This window comes from Seriola lalandi, unplaced genomic scaffold, assembly GCF_002814215.2.
Source record: "Seriola lalandi dorsalis isolate HSWRI2012SDOR001 ecotype SW California unplaced genomic scaffold, Sedor1 jcf7180002054549, whole genome shotgun sequence".
Lineage (NCBI taxonomy): Eukaryota > Metazoa > Chordata > Actinopteri > Carangiformes > Carangidae > Seriola > Seriola lalandi.
This window is the reverse complement of record NW_019525102.1, coordinates 677,796-696,299: the sequence shown is the minus strand read 5'-3', so window position 1 is coordinate 696,299 and position 18,504 is coordinate 677,796. Positions and strand designations below refer to the sequence as shown.

General features: G+C 40.8%; 2 protein-coding genes across 2 annotated transcripts in view; both read left to right on the top strand.

Moving 5' to 3' along the window:
- The first annotated feature begins 523 nt into the window (after nucleotides 1-523).
- Nucleotides 524-14,616, top strand: supt16h (SPT16 homolog, facilitates chromatin remodeling subunit). The gene is made up of 24 exons (XM_023415386.2): nucleotides 524-958; nucleotides 2,092-2,184; nucleotides 2,571-2,741; nucleotides 3,519-3,671; nucleotides 3,791-3,937; nucleotides 4,804-4,955; nucleotides 5,638-5,810; nucleotides 6,385-6,475; nucleotides 6,560-6,633; nucleotides 6,845-6,957; nucleotides 7,040-7,105; nucleotides 7,920-8,018; nucleotides 8,416-8,531; nucleotides 9,544-9,697; nucleotides 9,825-9,952; nucleotides 10,081-10,343; nucleotides 10,423-10,541; nucleotides 11,166-11,404; nucleotides 11,514-11,589; nucleotides 11,897-12,066; nucleotides 12,180-12,309; nucleotides 12,442-12,568; nucleotides 12,859-12,933; nucleotides 13,579-14,616. The coding sequence occupies exons 1-24, from the start codon at nucleotides 893-895 to the stop codon at nucleotides 13,677-13,679; spliced, it is 3,096 nt and encodes a 1,031-aa protein (XP_023271154.1). The 5' UTR covers nucleotides 524-892; the 3' UTR covers nucleotides 13,680-14,616.
- Nucleotides 14,617-15,998: 1,382 nt separating this feature from the next.
- Nucleotides 15,999-18,504, top strand: part of LOC111661720 (C-type mannose receptor 2-like) — a 13,564-nt gene continuing 11,058 nt past the window's right edge. The window contains exons 1-4 of the mRNA XM_087176386.1: nucleotides 15,999-16,067; nucleotides 16,142-16,549; nucleotides 16,711-16,885; nucleotides 17,894-18,069. Coding sequence (XP_087032512.1) covers nucleotides 16,031-16,067; nucleotides 16,142-16,549; nucleotides 16,711-16,885; nucleotides 17,894-18,069 — 796 coding nt within the window. The 5' untranslated portion in view covers nucleotides 15,999-16,030. The remainder of the gene's footprint in view (nucleotides 16,068-16,141; nucleotides 16,550-16,710; nucleotides 16,886-17,893; nucleotides 18,070-18,504) is intronic.

Sequence of the window (18,504 nt, the reverse complement as noted above, 5' to 3'; positions counted from 1 at the left end):
GTATTGATACTTTTACTTAAGTAAAGGATCTAAATACTTTCTCCACTACTGTATATATACATATATATACTGTATATAATGTTCACACACATATATATATATATATTGTGATCAAAAAAGTGTCACAAACAGGCAGAAAAAGTAGTTTCATGCAGGTGGTACCTTCAATGCAGTTTTTATCGCGAGATTGACGTCAATAGGAGTGTTTGATGACGATGGCGGGAAAACCCACCATGGCGGGAAAAAGCAGCGTGGGCAACACAAGACAGGAGGCGCTGTTGCTACAAATTACATTCAAATGCGCCATAAACCATTAAATACAATTACAAAGTAATAAATAAGAGGTAAAGGAATTCACCATGAAGCGTTTAGACATCTGTTTTTATTTTTTGTCGTAAAACGTTTTAGATAGACTCGAGCACCATGGTTGAGTTAGGTCATAATGGGTTTGAATAACGTTTGTTTATTATAAAAGCTGATATGTGAGGAGCCGGAGGGGGAGGGAGAGGAAAAAGAGGCACAGGAGGAAGGAGAGGAGGGGGGGTCCGAGGTCTTAATTATACCAGATTGGTGTGTGCGTGGTCGTGAGTGGCGAAGAAAAGGGAGAAATTATATTGCCTTTTAATAATTTTCGTGTATTTTAACCGGGTGGGTGGTTATTTAGGTTAGTGCGCGGTTTGTTTTACATGGCTCCTCAGTGGAAGAGGCCTCTGTAGTGAAATTACAAGAGCAGCAGCAGCAGCAGCATCTCGCAGTGGTGTCTCGGCAGGCGTGGAAAGAAAGTGCGTTGTTGTTAGTTGACACGGATCATCATCATCATCATCATCATCCTCATCCTCCGGCCTGCTGAGAAGCGAAGCCGGGAGCTGGAGTTTGCAACAGAGGACTGACCATGGCGGTGAACCTGGACAAGGAAGCTTACTACCGCCGGATCAAGAGATTATACAGCAATTGGAAGGTAAAACCGGGCGATTTGTGGGACTCAATGTGTCTTCTGTGTTTAATTTGAACGCGGAGAAAGTAGCTCTGTTGGAAGATGCAAGCCGCTGAGTTAGCCGCGTTTTTCAGCCGGGCGAGTTGACTCTGTTGTCGGCGTGAGCGGTAAGGTCTCCCTGCCCGCATCCAGCACCGACAACCGAGGGGTGGAGGGGGGACAAGGGCCACGGTCTCCACTATGTGACCAGCTTAATTTGCACTGAAATTATTGAGAACTGGAAGATGTTACACAAGTGTCTTGTATCAGACTCTTGTATCAGCCACCTCATGTTAGCACACCAATTATCCCATTCACCACGTTAGCTAGCCTGCTAGCTCCTAAGTTTACCACCGAGCTAACTAGCTAGCCAAGCAGTTCAATTTGTAGTGGACCTGCGCTGGCTAAATTGATGACTAAACCCGCGTTAAAGGGGTCATAAAACATAAATTATAACGTAGTTATGCTTGACATTTGGCTAACTACTAAGCTGTTTAACCTTACTGTCAGTTTACACTTGTAACGGTCGCTACATGCTAATGTTAGCTGGCTAATTAGCATCAGAATAAAGTGACATGTGCAGGTTGCCTGCAGCTTCTGGAAATTACTTTATTTTAAGTCTTACATGTGTTAAATCACTTCAGGTAAACTTGTGGTTATTTTTTAAGTGCTTAAACTCGTTTTAAGAAGTTGTAACATGATGTTTGCGGTTGAAATTGCAGCTCATTTACGAAGATGAATGGCTCTGATGTTCATATGCACGTTAAGAGCGTTTTATGTGCATTATTACAGCGTTATTTAAAGACTTTAGATAAGCTTTGTGAGACTTGTAGCCCCCTTTATGTGGGGCTAAATGATACAGCATCAGGTGCTGATAAAGTGTCACATCAACTTTTCAGTGAGCTGTTTCCACACATACAAACACACTCACCACTCTTATCAACTTCACAATAGAAACTAGCACTTTGTCTTCTAGATTTCACAAAATGAATAAATCTCAAATAAATACTGTGGATGTTGTAGGTGGTGGATGTACCTCAGTTTGGTATTGTGATTTCTTCTTTCATGCACAACATTAACTCACATGTGCTACTCTTTTATGTGACTTTTTTTTCCAGAAAGGAGAGGATGAGTTTGGAAAAGTCGACGCCATCGTGGTGTCTGTCGGGGTGGACGAGGAAATTGTGTACGCCAAATCCACAGCCATACAGGTAAGGGCATATCCCAGCCAAGGTAGCATGATAAAATCACAGAGAGTACCAAGCACAGGCCTCATCACTCAGGTGCTGCTTGATATGATCTGGATACAGGCAATTTCCCACTGTCACTTCATGTTCTGTGCAGATTAAATTTAGTGGAATCTCTTGTGAAGACATTATTTCCAAATTATTATGTTTTTTTAAATGATATGCATATATTTACTTATGCTGTAAGGACAGGCTGCTTTCTTTGTTGTGTCGTTATCTTGACCATAAGACCATAAATTAGTGTTGACCTGCACTGTAGCTAAAGCTAAATGCATGTTCTTGAATTTATCACACTATATCTACTGTTTCTCAGCTCAGATAATAAATTCACCCTCTTTTCTTTTTCTCAGACTTGGCTGTTTGGCTACGAGTTGACGGATACCATCATGGTGTTCTGCGACACAAAAATCATCTTCCTCGCCAGCAAGAAGAAGGTGGATTTCCTCAAACAGGTGGCTGTAACGAAAGGCAACGAGAACGCTAATGGTGCCCCACCCATCACCCTGCTCACCAGGGAAAAGGTAGAAAGAACACACTGTAAAATTGTCTGTCTGTGCATGATTTGAAGACGGGAGGGTGTGGTTTCTTTATGATTGGGCCTTGTCTGCAAGAGGAATCTGTTGTGCAGTCAGTTTGACAAAACAAGATTTGAAGCTTCCCCTTTTGTGGTTTATTCAACAAGTTTTCAACCTACCTTGTGGGGTTTTTTTTCTCTAAATAAGTCAGATTAAATGTGCTAGATCCACTGCCATGGGGGAAGTCAGCCCATAGCACATACATTGATTCAGTGACATTGTGTCCTTGTAACCTTTTATTTTTTAAAATATAGATCTGAATTCAGTTTCCTCATAAATAAATGCCTTTTTAAAGTATGAGAAAGTCTTAAATTTCATTCATAAAAGTCTGAACTATTTTCTCCTGCCTGCTTTAGACAGTAATGTTAGTTATAAATAGTTTTTGTATCTGATTGCAGGCTGTGGCGAGACGTTAGACACCTATAAACTAAAAGCAGGATCATTGCGACAGTGGATTGTGCTCATAGGATGCTGTTCAGTTTCAGTTTACAGTTCAGTAGTTCAGTTCAGGAGACCCTCATTGTCTCATAAAGGGCAAAGACTTAAATTAACTTCAATGAATTAACAATTTTTAATTGGGGAAATCCAGCCATTCATTTTTTTGCTGCTTATTTGAATCCAGATTGTATTGATTTAATTAATTATGAATTATTATTATTATTATTATTATTATTATTATTATTATTATTATAAAAAAAAACCTGTTGCATTGGTGTTTTTCAGAATGAAAGCAACAAGGCCAACTTTGACAAGATGATTGAGGCGATCCGAGGCAGCAAAGAAGGAAAGACAGTTGGAGTGTTCAGCAAGGACAAGTTTCCTGGAGAGTACATGAAGAGCTGGAACGACACGATCACTGCCGAAGGACTGGAGAAGGTAAGATGTTATCTAACATATCAACTGAAACTACATTTTAAGATTGTTAGGAACAAAGAATAGGAGTTGTGTGTCTGTATTTTAGTTACCAATGGTTCTCTGTCCTGAATTGCCTGCAGGTGGACATCAGCGCTGTGGTCGCGTACACAATGGCGGTGAAGGAAGATGGGGAGCTCGGCCTGATGAAGAAGGCAGCGGCCATCACCAGCGAGGTTTACTCCAAGTTCTTCAAGGAGCGTGTCATGGAGATCGTTGATGCAGATGAGGTGAGAAGAAGGAACAACAGGTATTTTTGCACTGGAACTAAAGCTGATTTGTGTCATACTGTGTGTAAATCTGATCATTTTTATGACCCGAGAGTATGCTCTCACTAAACGCTCCCTGAAGTTCTAATTTTTCACTTTCTAAAATGGTAATAAGAGCAAAACCTTTGCAACCTTTAATGCACAGGTCAATGCAACAGAGCTTTTGTGGTTTAAAGTCAGTTTAGACAAGCAATCAAGTTGGGGAAACTGCCCATGTCCGCTTCTCAGTTGGAATCCCTTGTTAGAGATTTTGCGAATGTCAGACAATAAACGGCAATGGTGTGAAACAGTAAAATAAAATGTAAATAATATCCAGTATTAATACCAATACAATCAATTCAGCTGATTTGGAAACAGCTGTGCAGTTTGTTTGCAACTGGTTTCAATTGTTAATAAATCACAGCAAATCGGTAACAATGCAGAAGTAGCTAATCTAGACAGCTTAGGTGATGTGACGGCAAAGCTAGCAGTGGTTAAATCATCTTGGAATTATGTGTGAAAATCCCCAAGTCAGAGTAATGGGAGGTTTTCCTTTGCTGTGATCTGCAAACTGTATCGTGACAAGCTCCTTTTTTTTCTTTTTTAACTGTGCTTGGAAGCAGTGGGTGGGATTTAATGGGATCATTGGCTGTGGAAAGCATCCTGTTTTTCAAATAATTAGTCCAAATTTTTAGGAATGTCTTGACTTGATAAATTAGTCCATGAGGGCATAAGAGCTTGTACTTTTCACCATAAGCATAAGTTTTCATCTTTGTCTCTGTGAAAGGTAAATGTCCAGAAGATGGTATTGAACTACTCCTGTTTTATTCCCCCCCCCTCCCCAACAGAAAGTGCGCCACAGTAAACTGGCCGAGTCGGTAGAGAAGGCCATCGAGGAGAAGAAATACCTGGGTGGTGCTGATCCTTCCACGGTGGAGATGTGTTATCCTCCCATCATCCAGAGCGGAGGAAACTACAGCCTCAAGTTCAGCGTTGTCAGGTAGCTCACCCCGTCGTCACAGTCACATGTTTTGATCTTCGTAGAAGCTGATTTTATAAAAATCTGTTGAACATCTGTGTGGGGAAAATGGCTTTGTACCGATTTATTTGTCATTCATTCATTCATTTATTTATTTATATATAGGGCTTTAACTCGTGATTAATTGTATTATCGATCAATCTGCTGATTGTTTTATCAGTTACTTGGTCTATTAAATGTCAGGAAATGGAGAAAAATGCTTGGGATTGCTAATGTTCAATCAGTAGTTAAAAACCCAAAGATGCTTATTTATTGTCACAGTAGACAAACTGAAAATTTCCCTATTGCCGAGGGGCAAGTAGTTTAGTTTAGCTGCTTTTATCTTAAGGTTTAAAAAATCAGCCTGCCACAGTTTGTGGTTTTTTCATTTTGAGTTTGTTATGGATTAAATATGCTCCATACTGATTGAAACAGTGATTTGGGAAATAATAATAATCAGATCTCACAGATGAATCTTTGTTGTGGGGTTCATCCTTCTGAAGTGCCCTAGAACAAGACCCTGGTTCCTTCCTAGTCCCAGGGAAAGAGTTGATCCTCTGACCTTTGACCTAGAGGTTGACGAGAGAAAAGCTGTAATCCTTAGCTGAGCATAAATCTCACTGTTCTGTGATTTTTAACTGGCACTGCTCCCTCTCTGTATCAGCGATAAGAACCACATGCACTTCGGTGCCATCACGTGTGCCATGGGGATCCGCTACAAGTCGTACTGCTCCAACCTGGTGCGAACCCTCATGGTGGACCCCCCTCAGGAGATGCAGGACAACTACAACTTCCTGCTGCAGGTGGAGGAGGAGCTGCTCAAAGAGCTCAAACACGGTGGGTTCAGGAGCATGTTAGAAGAGTGGGAGCTTTGGGAAGCCACAATGTTAGCGACTTGCAATTTGTTAGTGATCCAAAACAAATGGCAAGAGGCTGCAAGATTCTGCTCTGTATTCTGATTTATTTATTAATATTTTACCTGAATGATAATCCTCAACATTTTTATACATGCATCATTTTTTGTAATGTATCTGGTTTTGTAGAATGGAAGCTTCTGTGGAAAACCATTTTATTGTGAAATTAGGACTGTAACTTATTAAATATTTTGTTAATCATCAATTTAATCAAATATGCGCTTGATTGTTGTGGAAAATGTCCATTGCAACTTCTAAGAGCCTCAAGGAGATTTATTCAAAATGCAAAACTAATTCATATGACAGAGAAAAGAATCAAATCCTCACATTTTAAAAGCTGAAACAATCATTTGCTAATATTTGTGGCTCTAGAATAAACAGAAGAAAAGGGTAGTCACCATAACAAGCGAGGTCCTTGTCACCAAATAAAGAAACAATGAGCGTATTGAGCATATTTGTCTGTGTTTCTCTTAATAAACCTTCTGTCACCTCCACAGGTGTAAAAATCTGCGACGCCTACAACGCCGTTCTGGACTACGTGAAGAAGGAGAAGTCGGACCTCGTATCAAAGCTGACCAAAAACCTCGGGTAAATACAAACAAGTGCTGCCTTTCTGTGTCATGCGCACGCACGCTTTTCCACTCACGTCGTCATTGTTCTTGTTCTTTGTAGCTTTGCAATGGGAATTGAGTTCAGGGAAGGCTCCTTGGTTTTGAACACGAAAAACCAGTACAAACTGAAAAAAGGTGAGAATTTGACAGTTTATTATTTACCTGAAGACACTGGTAGTTTCGTTCTGCTTTTCTATGATGCTCCATGTTGGATTAAATTGTTTTTAGGGCGAATTTAAATTCAGCACATCCAGACACAAAAGTTTAGTGATTGCCATTTGTTTTGATATTGAGAATTTAAACCTAAATTGATAACCTGTGTGGTGGGGGTGTGTGTGTGTTCCAGGCATGGTCTTGAGTATCAGTTTGGGTTTTGCTGACCTCGTGAATAAAGATGGCAAGAAAGAAGAGCAGAAAAAGTACGCCTTGTTTATTGGTGACACAATACAGATCAATGAGGTAAGATCCACTTCTCCCAACTTGATGAGTCACATCACTCGGTTCTACAGCGTCTAAAAAACCAGAAATCTTTGTGTAACAGGAAGAGTCCGCCACGATACTCACACCAGTCAAGAAGAAGATCAAAAATGTGGGAATCTTCTTGAAGGTAAGTGTCTCATCTCACCATTTTAACTTCTTGTCAGTAATCGCACCAACAAGTTGAAGCTGAGCAGATACTTATTTTACTTATTTTTTAAATATAAAAAAAGAAAAATTCATTTTTTTCTTTTTTTTTTTTTTTTGCAATTATATTGATATTTTCAATTTAATTTCAAGCTAAATATGAGTTGATGTGTGCAACACAATTTTTTTGTTCTGTCTTTAATAGGTCCCTTATAGACACACACACACACACACACACACACAGATATATAGACAATTTCCGCAGTATTAGAAACATTTTTTCCAGTGTTTCATGTATTGTTTATGTTGTAGTCTTTTTATTATAATAACACTATACAGCATCGGGCTCAGTCGTGGTTTCAAAGTCCTCTGGAAAGGTTTCAGGAGTCAAGCTTCTGCTCTCCGGCCGCCACATTTCTAATACAGTGTAGAGTTGTTTTTCTTACATTTTTCATGTTTTACAGGCATGAATAGACGTTTGCATCTGCTTTAGCTGGAAACGGATGCTTCTTGATTCTAGTTGAATTACCTTTTTTTGCTGCTTCTAGGGTCAGTCATTTTAAATGTAAATAGAGACAATGTAGTGCTTTTCTGTCTGACGATGTGATCGTAAAATGATTTTGTTCTGCAGCTTGGTAATGCCTGCTGGTCAACAGAACAGTCTTACAACAGAAACCTGTAAATGATAACAATTATAACGTGAGTTCAGCTGCATTAAAATCCAGTATAGGCGACCGCAGAAGGGACAGAACATACTGAAACATTTTCTGGCGTGTCTTGTTTTTTGTGTTTCTCAGAATGACGATGAGGAGGACGAGGAGGAAGATGGCGACGATGCCGAGGAGCTGCTGGGGAAGGGAGCTCGGAGCGCAGCGCTGCTCGCAGACAGAACCAGAGTGAGTGTGTGGTTAAATATGTGGTCAGTGTTTATGTGCCACCTTGACAGACTGTCAGTAACTAAGAGTGTGAATGTTTTTGTACTCTACCAGCTACTTGGGAAGGTAAGTATTCATTGTTTCTTCTAAAATCTCATCGGCTGACCTGTTTCAGTTGTAAAAATCCACTTGCTGATGGGAAAAAGTTTTTCATTTTCATTTCAGTAATTTTTTTTTTTTTTTTTTTTTTGTGCGTTTTTGATTTATTTATTTATTTATTTTCTGACCATCCAAAGCTGTAACACATGCCTGTATTCTGCATGTGTGTTGTGGTTTTGTTTTTTTCATTTCGTTTTACAAAATCTTGGACTCTGGTGTCTCTGCGCCGTCACTCAGCTGTGTCTGTTGTCAAACTCAGAATGAAATGACGGCGGAGGAGAAGAGGCGGGCTCACCAGAAGGAGTTGGCCAATCATTTGAACGAAGAAGCCAAGCGTCGTCTGACAGAGCAGAAAGGAGAGCAGCAGATTCAGAAGTGAGTGGTGGAGGCCTGAAGGGGGCGCTAGAAGATGGAGGTTTGAATGTCACTGGGGGGGCAGCATCTGAACTTTACAGCCAGATCGCTCACAGTCGAGGTGTTTTGTTTTAGTTTAGTGAAGTAGAGGTGAGTCAAGGAAAAGATTTAGAAAAGAAGGAAGGCATTTAAAACTTTCAAAGTTCAGCTTTATCAACATCTCTGTAACTTTACATTAGTGCCCAAATATTTCTTAAATGTCCTTTTCTCTCCTGATACTGATTATGACGGCTGAGATTTCATGGAGAAATTGCCCACACACTCAATTTCCTCATTTTTTTTTTATTCACATTGTCGCTTTTTGCATCCAGGCTGTCGCATTTATTTTCTTTTTCTTCTTCTTTTTTTTGTTTTGGTCAGTGTGAAAGCAATTTTTCTGTGAAATGGGGCTGTTGATTTCTGACACTGTTTTTGAAAAGCTTGGATCTTAAAGTGTGATTTAATGGTTTTGACACTGAAGTTAAAGACACCACTGAGCTGCTTCGGAAGCTGATGCAGCTCTTCATCTAACCAGTTCACCTGTGTCTGGTTTCATCCTTTTTTTTTTTTTTTTTTTTTTTTTTCCTGACAAAACAAAATGACCAACAAAAATTTTTTATTTTTTTTTAATTCTGATTGCAAAGACTTTTTTATTTATTTATTTTTTTCTTTAACCACACACTTTGTCTGTGTAATGTTTCCAAACCGCATCCTGACGGTGCTAAAAACTTTATCTGATATTACAATTGTCAACGCCTCCAGTTTCGCAATGAAGTAGTAATGAGTAACAGCAGTAGCATCAAAACTGAACAACTTATTTGATGTGGATTGTCACATCTGGGCGATACATAATCTGCTTAATAAACTCAGCAACAGGGTCAATAGCGATTCGTGCGTCCCTAACCTAACGAGCTGTAGGCAACAGCTCTGTGAAGTCACAAAGCTGTAATTAAGTTTGTGGTCATTAATTGAGTCCACTCTCTTTCCCCCTCAGGGCCAGAAAATCGAACGTGTCCTATAAGAATGTCTCTCAGATGCCCAGAGAAAAAGACATCAGAGAGATGAAGATCTTCATCGACAAGAAGTACGAGACCGTCGTCATGCCCGTTTTTGGTATCGCTACGCCGTTCCACATCGCCACCATCAAGGTACACGGAGGTTATCTCCAACTGTCCACCAGCATTTGTTTTTCTTACTTACGACGGCTGATGTTTGTTCAGTCTTTCATATTGACTGATCTTTGTTTTTGTTTTGTTTTTTTTTTGTCCGGTCCAGAACATCAGTATGTCTGTCGAAGGAGACTACACCTATCTGAGGATCAACTTCTACGTCCCTGGCAGCTCTCTGGGGCGCCAGGAGGGAAACATCTTCCCCAACCCTGATGCCACATTTGTCAAAGAAATGTGAGTTTTAATTGTTTGCTTTGTTCCACTGTTGTTACTGATTTAAAGTCTTTCCCCTGAAGCTTATAATCATCCTGATAATTGTAATCGTACCGACCTCTGTCAACTCCATTCCCCCTTCCCCTCAGCACGTACCGAGCGTCCAACCTGAAGGCTCCCGGCGACACGTCGGTGCCCTCCACCAACCTGCAGAACGCTTTCCGCATCATCAAGGAAGTACAGAAACGCTACAAGACGCGAGAGGCCGAAGAGAAGGAGAAGGAGGGCATCGTCAAGCAAGATTCGCTGGTCATCAACCTCAACCGCAGCAACCCCAAACTCAAAGACCTCTACATCAGACCCAACATCGCACAGAAGAGGATGCAGGGCTCGCTGGAGGCGCATACTAATGGTGAGGACACAGGAATATAAGAACTGTCATCGGTGCAGCGTGAAGGCTTAAAGTTAACTCCTCCGGTCTCCTCGTACAGGTTTCCGTTTCACGTCAGTCCGCGGTGACAAAGTGGACATCCTTTACAACAACATCAAACACGCCATCTTCCAGCCGTGTGACGGGGAGATGATCATTGTACTGCACTTCCACCTCAAGGTGCGTTTATTAGCTCATCCGCTTTGGATCTCAAGTTATTAGACTTTTCTCCTTTAAAGGAATATTCTGACATTTAGGAGAGTAAGCTTTGCATTTTTTGCTTGTCTGTACGTTAATAAACAAACAGCAGCTGGTTAACTTGGCTTGGCATAAAGACTGAGAATGGGGAGGAATTGTCACTCACTGGTTGAACTGGTTAAACAAATCAGATATATATATATATATAATGTGATAACTAGTGAGCTGTATATTTGCTGCTAGGTGGATTTTGTTGCCTTGGAATAGAGCCAGGCTCACTGTTTCCACTCTCTATGCTAAGCTAAGCTAACAAAGTAGTTTTACAAAACACACAATTTCCCTACAGAAAACACTACAGGGTATCTGCACGTCTTAAAGTCTTTAAAAGCATTAAATTAAGTTTCCTCTAAACAAAGGCCTTACAAGATTTAAAAAAATATATACATTTTATTTACTAAAATATTACTTTGATATTTCTCTTGCCATTTCAGGCAGTAGAGTCCGTTAATCATTTCTCATTGATTAATCCATCCATCCATTTTATGCTGTTTATCCACATATATATGTTCTACTGAACTATAACTTCGCCCGTCACTTTTCCTCCAGAACGCCATCATGTTCGGTAAGAGACGCCACACAGACGTCCAGTTCTACACGGAGGTCGGGGAGATCACCACAGACTTGGGCAAACACCAACACATGCACGACCGAGACGACCTGTACGCCGAGCAGATGGAGCGGGAGATGAGGCACAAGCTCAAGTCGGCCTTCAAGAACTTCATCGAGAAGGTGGAGACGCTGACTAAAGAGGAGCTGGAGTTCGAGGTGCCCTTCAGAGACCTGGGGTGAGCGAGGCAGCGAGTGCTGTAACACACAGAGGAGTAGATGGAGAGTGTGGAAGGCTCCATATTCAAGCTGACTGATTTGTTTTTTTTGCTGTGTCTTTGTTTCCAGGTTCCAGGGTGCCCCCTACAGGAGTACCTGCCTGCTACAGCCCACGTCCAGTTCCCTTGTCAATGTTACTGAATGGGTGAGTGAGTGCAGCTCTCGGAGCACCGTCTTTACTTTGTTGTAACTGGTTTTGAAGCAGATGATTCACCTCATCAGCTTTTAAAACCTTCTGGAAAAATGTTCGGATACTGTTCTGGAAAAACAGTCAAAAGGTTTTAGTTTTATCTAATTAAAATCTAATTTTATCTAATCAAGATATAACGATTATTGTAGAATAATAAGCACATTTTTATTTTTGAAGTGTGATTGTTTTGTTTTGCTATTTTCCCCAATAATGATGTAATTTACCAAAAATGTTTGTCCTTTTCTTTCCTGTCCATGTCCAGCCGCCGTTTGTGGTGACTCTGGACGAGGTGGAGTTGGTCCACTTTGAGCGTGTGCAGTTCCACCTGAAGAACTTCGACGTAGTCATCGTCTACAAGGACTACAACAAGAAGGTCACCATGATCAACGCCGTGCCCGTCAACTCCCTCGACCCCATCAAAGAGTGGCTCAAGTAAGGCCCAGTTCAAACAATAATGTTTTGTTTTTATATGTGTATATATATTATTTGGATTAAGCTATGGCTCCGGTTTTTGTGCATTAATATGTTTTCTGTCTCTTTCTCAGCTCGTGTGACATCAAGTACACAGAAGGAGTCCAGTCTCTGAACTGGACCAAGATCATGAAGACCATCGTCGATGACCCCGAGGGCTTCTTCGAGCAGGGAGGCTGGTCTTTCTTAGACCCGGAGAGCGAGGTACGTCCAGCACCGGGGATGAAAAGCTGATAATTTTTTACTTTTATCTAATATTTAAATCATAAATAATTACAAACAAAAACATTCTGCGTTTTAGTGTTTGTGGTTATATCTTGCTGTGCCTCGTTTCAGGGAAGTGGCGGAGAGGAAGATTCAGAGTCTGAAATGGAGGATGAAACGTTCAACCCGTCTGCAGATGAAGAAGAGGAGGAGGAGGAAGACAGCGATGAGGATTACAGCTCAGAGACAGAGGACTCTGGTATGATTTAATCAAAGTTTTTTATTTTTTATCTGATATCTAATGATTAGTCAATTGACAAATAAATGCATTTGTTCAAGCTGAAATGGTTAAATTAAATACTGCTAGAAACGACTGACCTGTTTCTTGACCCTGACACAATCTTAATGAAGGAAAAGTACAAACTTGTCAAACATTTTAAGCAAACTGTTGCTCTCTGATCAGCTCCTCTCCTTGCGCTCACACACTTGTACACACACACACATATGCACTCAGAGCTCTTACCGACTGTCGTGCGCTGTGTTTTGCAGACTACAGTGCGTCACTGGGCAGTGAGGAGGAGAGCGGCAAAGACTGGGACGAGCTGGAGGAAGAAGCCAGGAAAGGTCTGTATCTGCAGCTTATTCCTCATTGGTCAGTTAATGTTAAATTTATATAGATTTGTTTTGCATATTGTTCAGCCCTACATATTAGGATGCTGTGATTGGCCGATGTTCGTTAATAATGCGTGATTGGTAGATCGGCATTGATACTTGTAGTCACGATCACCTTAAAGTCGATCACCTGTGGTTGATAATCTGTCTGTGGCTGAGAGTGTGTGCTGTGTAGTCCGGCCTCCCACCTTGTTCACTGTACCGTCGTGCAACAGGTCACCAAAACAAGATGTCAAACCGTGTGGAACTTTACCATGTGTGGGACTATAACGTACGCCATCTGCAATGCATGCTAATGATGGGTATCGGTCAATCTCACTCATAGATTATCGGTATCGGCGGCAAAAAAAAAGTGATTGGAACATCCCTACTACAAACTAAATTTGATTGCACACTATGTATGTGCAGGGAAAAGCTCAGTCTGTTACAGTTGATATTGATGCAAAAACTAAACGTCTGGGGGAAAATAAATAAATGAAAATATTTTGAATTTGAAGTACTAAAATGAAGATCAATCAACAAATAAATAAAAAAATAAACAACGTGTTCATTGGTAAGAATGGTAATGGAGTAACTTCTGCTCTTGTCGTCCTCTAGCTGACAGAGAGAGTCACTATGAGGATGAGGACACCTCCAACAGGAAGAGAAAGGTCACCAGGACACCAGCTCCACCCACCAAGAAGAGGCGACGGCACTAAATGTCTCTCTCTCTCTCTCTCACACACACACACACACACACACACACACACACAAACACACACCACACACGCACACATACATGCTGCCAAACCTAGCTGACCCTTGACCTTTCAAACCCCCCCCCCAAAAAAAAAAGAAGAAAAAAAAAACTCAACGGGCTCTTTTTTTTTTTTTTTTCACTCATACACTTCACACAGACACACGCTCAGACACACGACGTGTATATAGACGTAGAAGCCCCTTTATTTTTATTTTTAATTTTTATTTGTTGGTCAGTGAAGTGTCATGTTGAAATGGTAAGAAAGAACCAGCAGGACAGACACACACACTTTTCATTCATTAGCTTTTTCCCTCTTTATTCCTTCCTCATTCTCTTTTGTTTCCTCCTCCCATCTCCATCCATCCATCAGGGTTTCATGTTTGTCTGTGTGTGTGTGTGTGTGCGTGCGCGTGTGCGTGCATGTGTGTTTAAATGGGTTTTTATTGAAAGCATTGTTTATTTTCTGTTTAAAAAGATGACTTTCTTAACTAATGGATAATAAAAGACAGGACTTGACATATCCTCTGCCAAGTGTTTTATATAATAACTGAGAAGCTTATGATTCCCTCGATCCTCCCTCCTCGCCACCTCCCCTCATGTTTTCTTCAGTGATTGTTGAATTGTGCTAATAAGATGGAACATTTTGTCTTTTTTTGAAGAGGGGGGGCAGATACACATTTCTGATTATTTCCTTTTTTTAAATGGGTTTGTAAACGTATGCAGACAGGCACACACACACATACACACACACACACACACATACACACACACACACTGTCTCCCTAGCACTTGTCCTCCTCTTTGTCCCCTTTTCGTTCATTCTGAGTAGATATGTTGTACTGTTAATTCTGAAAAATCCTGTTTTTGTTTTTGTAATAAAATTAAAAGGAACTGTAGTTTGTTTTCAATGGTCTGTTTTCTTCCGGAGAGCTGCAGAATTGTTCCGTCAGCGAGTTTGAAGCTGTGATGTGGCTGTTTTCTTTTATTTTGGGTAAAAGTTTAACGTGTCTGGTTCTAGTGTTTTTGTTTAACAACCCACCTCCTAACAGGAAGTTGGATCGGCTTGTTTGTGTGATTTCCAGATTCTGAGCAGTTATCGAAAAGCCAAACTTTTATTTGACCCAATCACTGAAATTGAGGAGGACCTGTTGATTAAAATCCAGTTTGTCGGTTCGTTAGTCTCAGAATTGATTAGATATGTTTTCCAACATGCAGTGACATAAAACCCAGTAAAAGAAGTGAAAAGGCTGTGCCAAGAAACTGTAGGCTTGTATAGTTGTATTTGTCCGTCTGCGACTTCTCAAACTAAACTAGTAGAAAACATCCATGCAAAAATAAAATGGATAGAAATGCGAAGTAATGGAAAATTAAAAGAAGTTCAATGTTAATTATAAGCGACCTGTGCTATGCGACCTTTCAACCTCCCCACCTGTGCCTTGCAACCAAAACCTGTTCTGCTCTAGAAATTATGTCACTGCTGAGAAGTGGAGAAGACAGAAACTTGTCTGGTGAGAACATTCTCCTTGTTGTATCCTCCTTGTTCACCAGACAGTTTAGTGACTACTGTTGTTTGCAACCATCAATGTAGAAAAACAACAACCCAGAGACGAGTTTAACTCTACGAAGAAGCAGCCACAGGTAAGTGAGCCCCATTATTATGTAGTATTTTGTTTAAATGTAATTAAACTTATTAAAAACATGTTTTAATTTGACTTATTCCTAGCAGCTTAATTTAAATGACTGAATTCAATGATGCAAGTTTTTTGAGACGAGCATATTTCTCCCTCTGTTTTTAGACGAGGCAGTTTTTTGTGGAAGTTTTTGTATTTAATCAAAGGTGTAATATTAAATTATTTAATGTGAAACCTGTGGGAAAAACTTGTGATTTTCAGGCATTTAAACAAACTACCACTTTACAATAACGTACTAACTTAAAGTAAGCACTCACAATGCTTATTAGATTATTATTACTGATGTATAAATGTTCAAGTAGTGTTTTAATGTCTCTGTTGATGTTTTTGGGTCAGATTTTGTTCTGCAAACTATCTGCCCAATAATTGTAGTGCAGAAAAGAAGTACAACATGTCCTGTGAAGTAACATTCGCAATTAACATACAAGTACCTTGTAACTGCTTAATTACAGTACTTAAGTAAATGGATCCTATGTTCCACCGCTGCCTGGAGCTTTGTGCACCTTGTGAGATTTAGAAATGTTAGCTTGTTCCCTTAGTGCCAATTTAGTGTTTGGTAAAAGTACATTTTTTGTTTGTTGCAGTAAAAAAAAGAAAGTGTGAAGAAAGCTGACTGGACATGAAGTGGAGACAGTCTTTTCTCCTGTTGCTCACAGGTAAATATAACTTATACCTTTATGGTATAAATGGCATAAAACGGTGAGTGACTACCACTGTCCTCCATCCACAGGTCTGTGTCCTCTCGCCCACTCCGTTTTTCTTCCTCCTCAGTACCACTTCATCAGCCTGGCTCTGCCCTGGCTGAAGGCCCAGATGTACTGCAGGGAGCGGTACACTGACTTGGCCACTGTCTTTAACACAGAGGACATGAACCGGCTGGTGAACGCAGCTCAGGACTCCACCGGCGGCGTCAAACAGAAGGCATGGATCGGGCTGCATGATAATCTCACCAGCTGGAGGTGGTCATTTTCAGACAACTACTACAGCTACTACAGAGGCGTAGAGGACGACTACAGGAACTGGGACTATGGTCAGCCCGACAACTTCCTCGGCGACCAGATGTGTGTGAAGATGTTGAGTGGAGGGGTGTGGGAGGACTCCAGATGCTTCCTGCAAAACCCTTTCATCTGCTATGATGGTCTCAGTTCAAATCGATTCATAGATAGAAACATGAATGATAAAAAAGCATTGTGTAATTACAGGGAAACGTCTTCAAATACATTAGCATCTTCCTGCTTCGACACACACTGATGGATGGTAAGAGGGTCTTTCTCTGACCCCTCTTTCTTTTCTTCACAGGAACCAACAGTACCAGTGAGCGTTTCATTTTTGTTGAGCAGGAGATGAGCTGGCCTGACGCTCAGAATTACTGCAGGACGCGCTTCACAGACCTCGCCAGTATTAGAGACAAGACAGAGAACCAGGAAATACAGCTCTTGGCTAAAAAAAGGAGCGTCTGGATCGGCCTCTACAGGTGTGGAAGGAATGAAATATGTCAGTTTGATGGACGGATGGTACAAGCATCTTATTTTCCCTCTTATTTTAAGTTGTGAAAGCCAACATGAGCAGATGTAGGAAAAACAGAATTAAAAACTGAGAGCTCAAGGTCCACTTACTTGCTTTTTAACCACGTTAGAAACATGAAACACTGAAATATCTCTACAATCACTGGATGATTGCCTTGAAATTTGTTACAGACGTTCGTTGGCCCCAGAGGATGAACCCAACTGGCTTTAGTGATCCTCACTTTTCCTCTTGTGCCACCATGAGGCTGAAACTTGTGGTTTTGAGTGAAATTATTTGACAACTACTTGATGGATTGCCATGAAATTCTAACCACCACAATCAGTTTCAGATTTACCAAATTTAATTACCTACCAAATACCTGCAAAACTAACATTCCCATTGGTCTTAGATAAGTGCTAATTAGCAAATGTTAGCATGCTAACACTTAAAATGGTGAATGTGGTAAACACGATTCCTGGGAAACATTTGCGTGTTATCATTAGCATTTGTGAAAATGTTACCATGCTGATGTTAGCATTTAGCTCAAACCAGAGCTATGCAGAAGTACAGACCCACAGAACCATTAATGTGACTCTTAATCCAGCGTTGTGCTTAGTGCAAAATGCTTCTCATATAGGTTGGTTGCTAAAAAGAACCATAAACACTTTTGATTTCCGATGTGGGCGTAGAACATGTCTCATGAAATCATTCTTATAGAATAAACTGGTCCTTAGTCTTGTTCAGAATCTTGGTCGTCCTTCATGGATAGAGTTTGCAAAATACTTGAAAATCAATTCACGTGTCCCCGGCTTTTATCTCAATTTCTTTTCAATGTCACTTAAACTAGGGCCATGTCTGTACCCAAAAAAAAAATGTCCAGCATTAAAAGATATCTTATAACCTCAGACGTTTTGTTGTGTTAAAACATTGTAAAAGATCATTCAGAATATTCTGCAACATACGTCTCTTTGTGCAGGACTCGGGAATGGTCGGATCGAAGTTACTCCGCCTACCGCAACTGGAAGGACGGACAGCCGGATAACGTCGAAGGGAGGCAGAGCTGCACTGCGACTGATCTGGGCAACGCGGGCCTGTGGTCAGATGAACAGTGCGACACGGTGCTCGCATTTATCTGCTATGGAGAAAAAGAGGGTGAGTGGGTTTGTCAAAATAAGAGGAGTGGAGAGGATCCATTGGTCCCAGATCTTGAATTCAGGCTCATGTTACTGTGGGTAAACAAACTGCCAACAGTTTTCGATGGGAGATTTTTTCTTTATGAAGTAGTTCCAAAGAAAACTGTTCACAGTAAGGTCTGCTTTCCTTTTTTCTTATTTTATATTATGTCTCCACAGTAGATGAAACCCCCAGAACTACATCTACCACCACCCCCAAAACTACATCTACCACCACCCCCAGAACTACATCCACCACCACCCCCAGAACTACATCCACCACCACCCTCAGAACTACATCTACCACCACCCCCAGAACTACATCCACCACCACCCCCAGAACTACATCTACCACCACCCCCAGAACTACATCTACCACCACCCCCACCACTACATCTACCACCACCCCCACCAC

Coding starts and splice junctions, on each gene's coding strand:
- supt16h (XM_023415386.2), top strand. CDS start 893: ATGGCGGTGAACCTGGACAAGGAAGCTTACTACCGCCGGATCAAGAGA. Junction 2,185..2,570: donor CCAAATCCACAGCCATACAG/GTAAGGGCATAT, acceptor TCTTTTTCTCAG/ACTTGGCTGTTTGGCTACGA. Junction 8,019..8,415: donor TGCTCGCAGACAGAACCAGA/GTGAGTGTGTGG, acceptor TGTCAAACTCAG/AATGAAATGACGGCGGAGGA.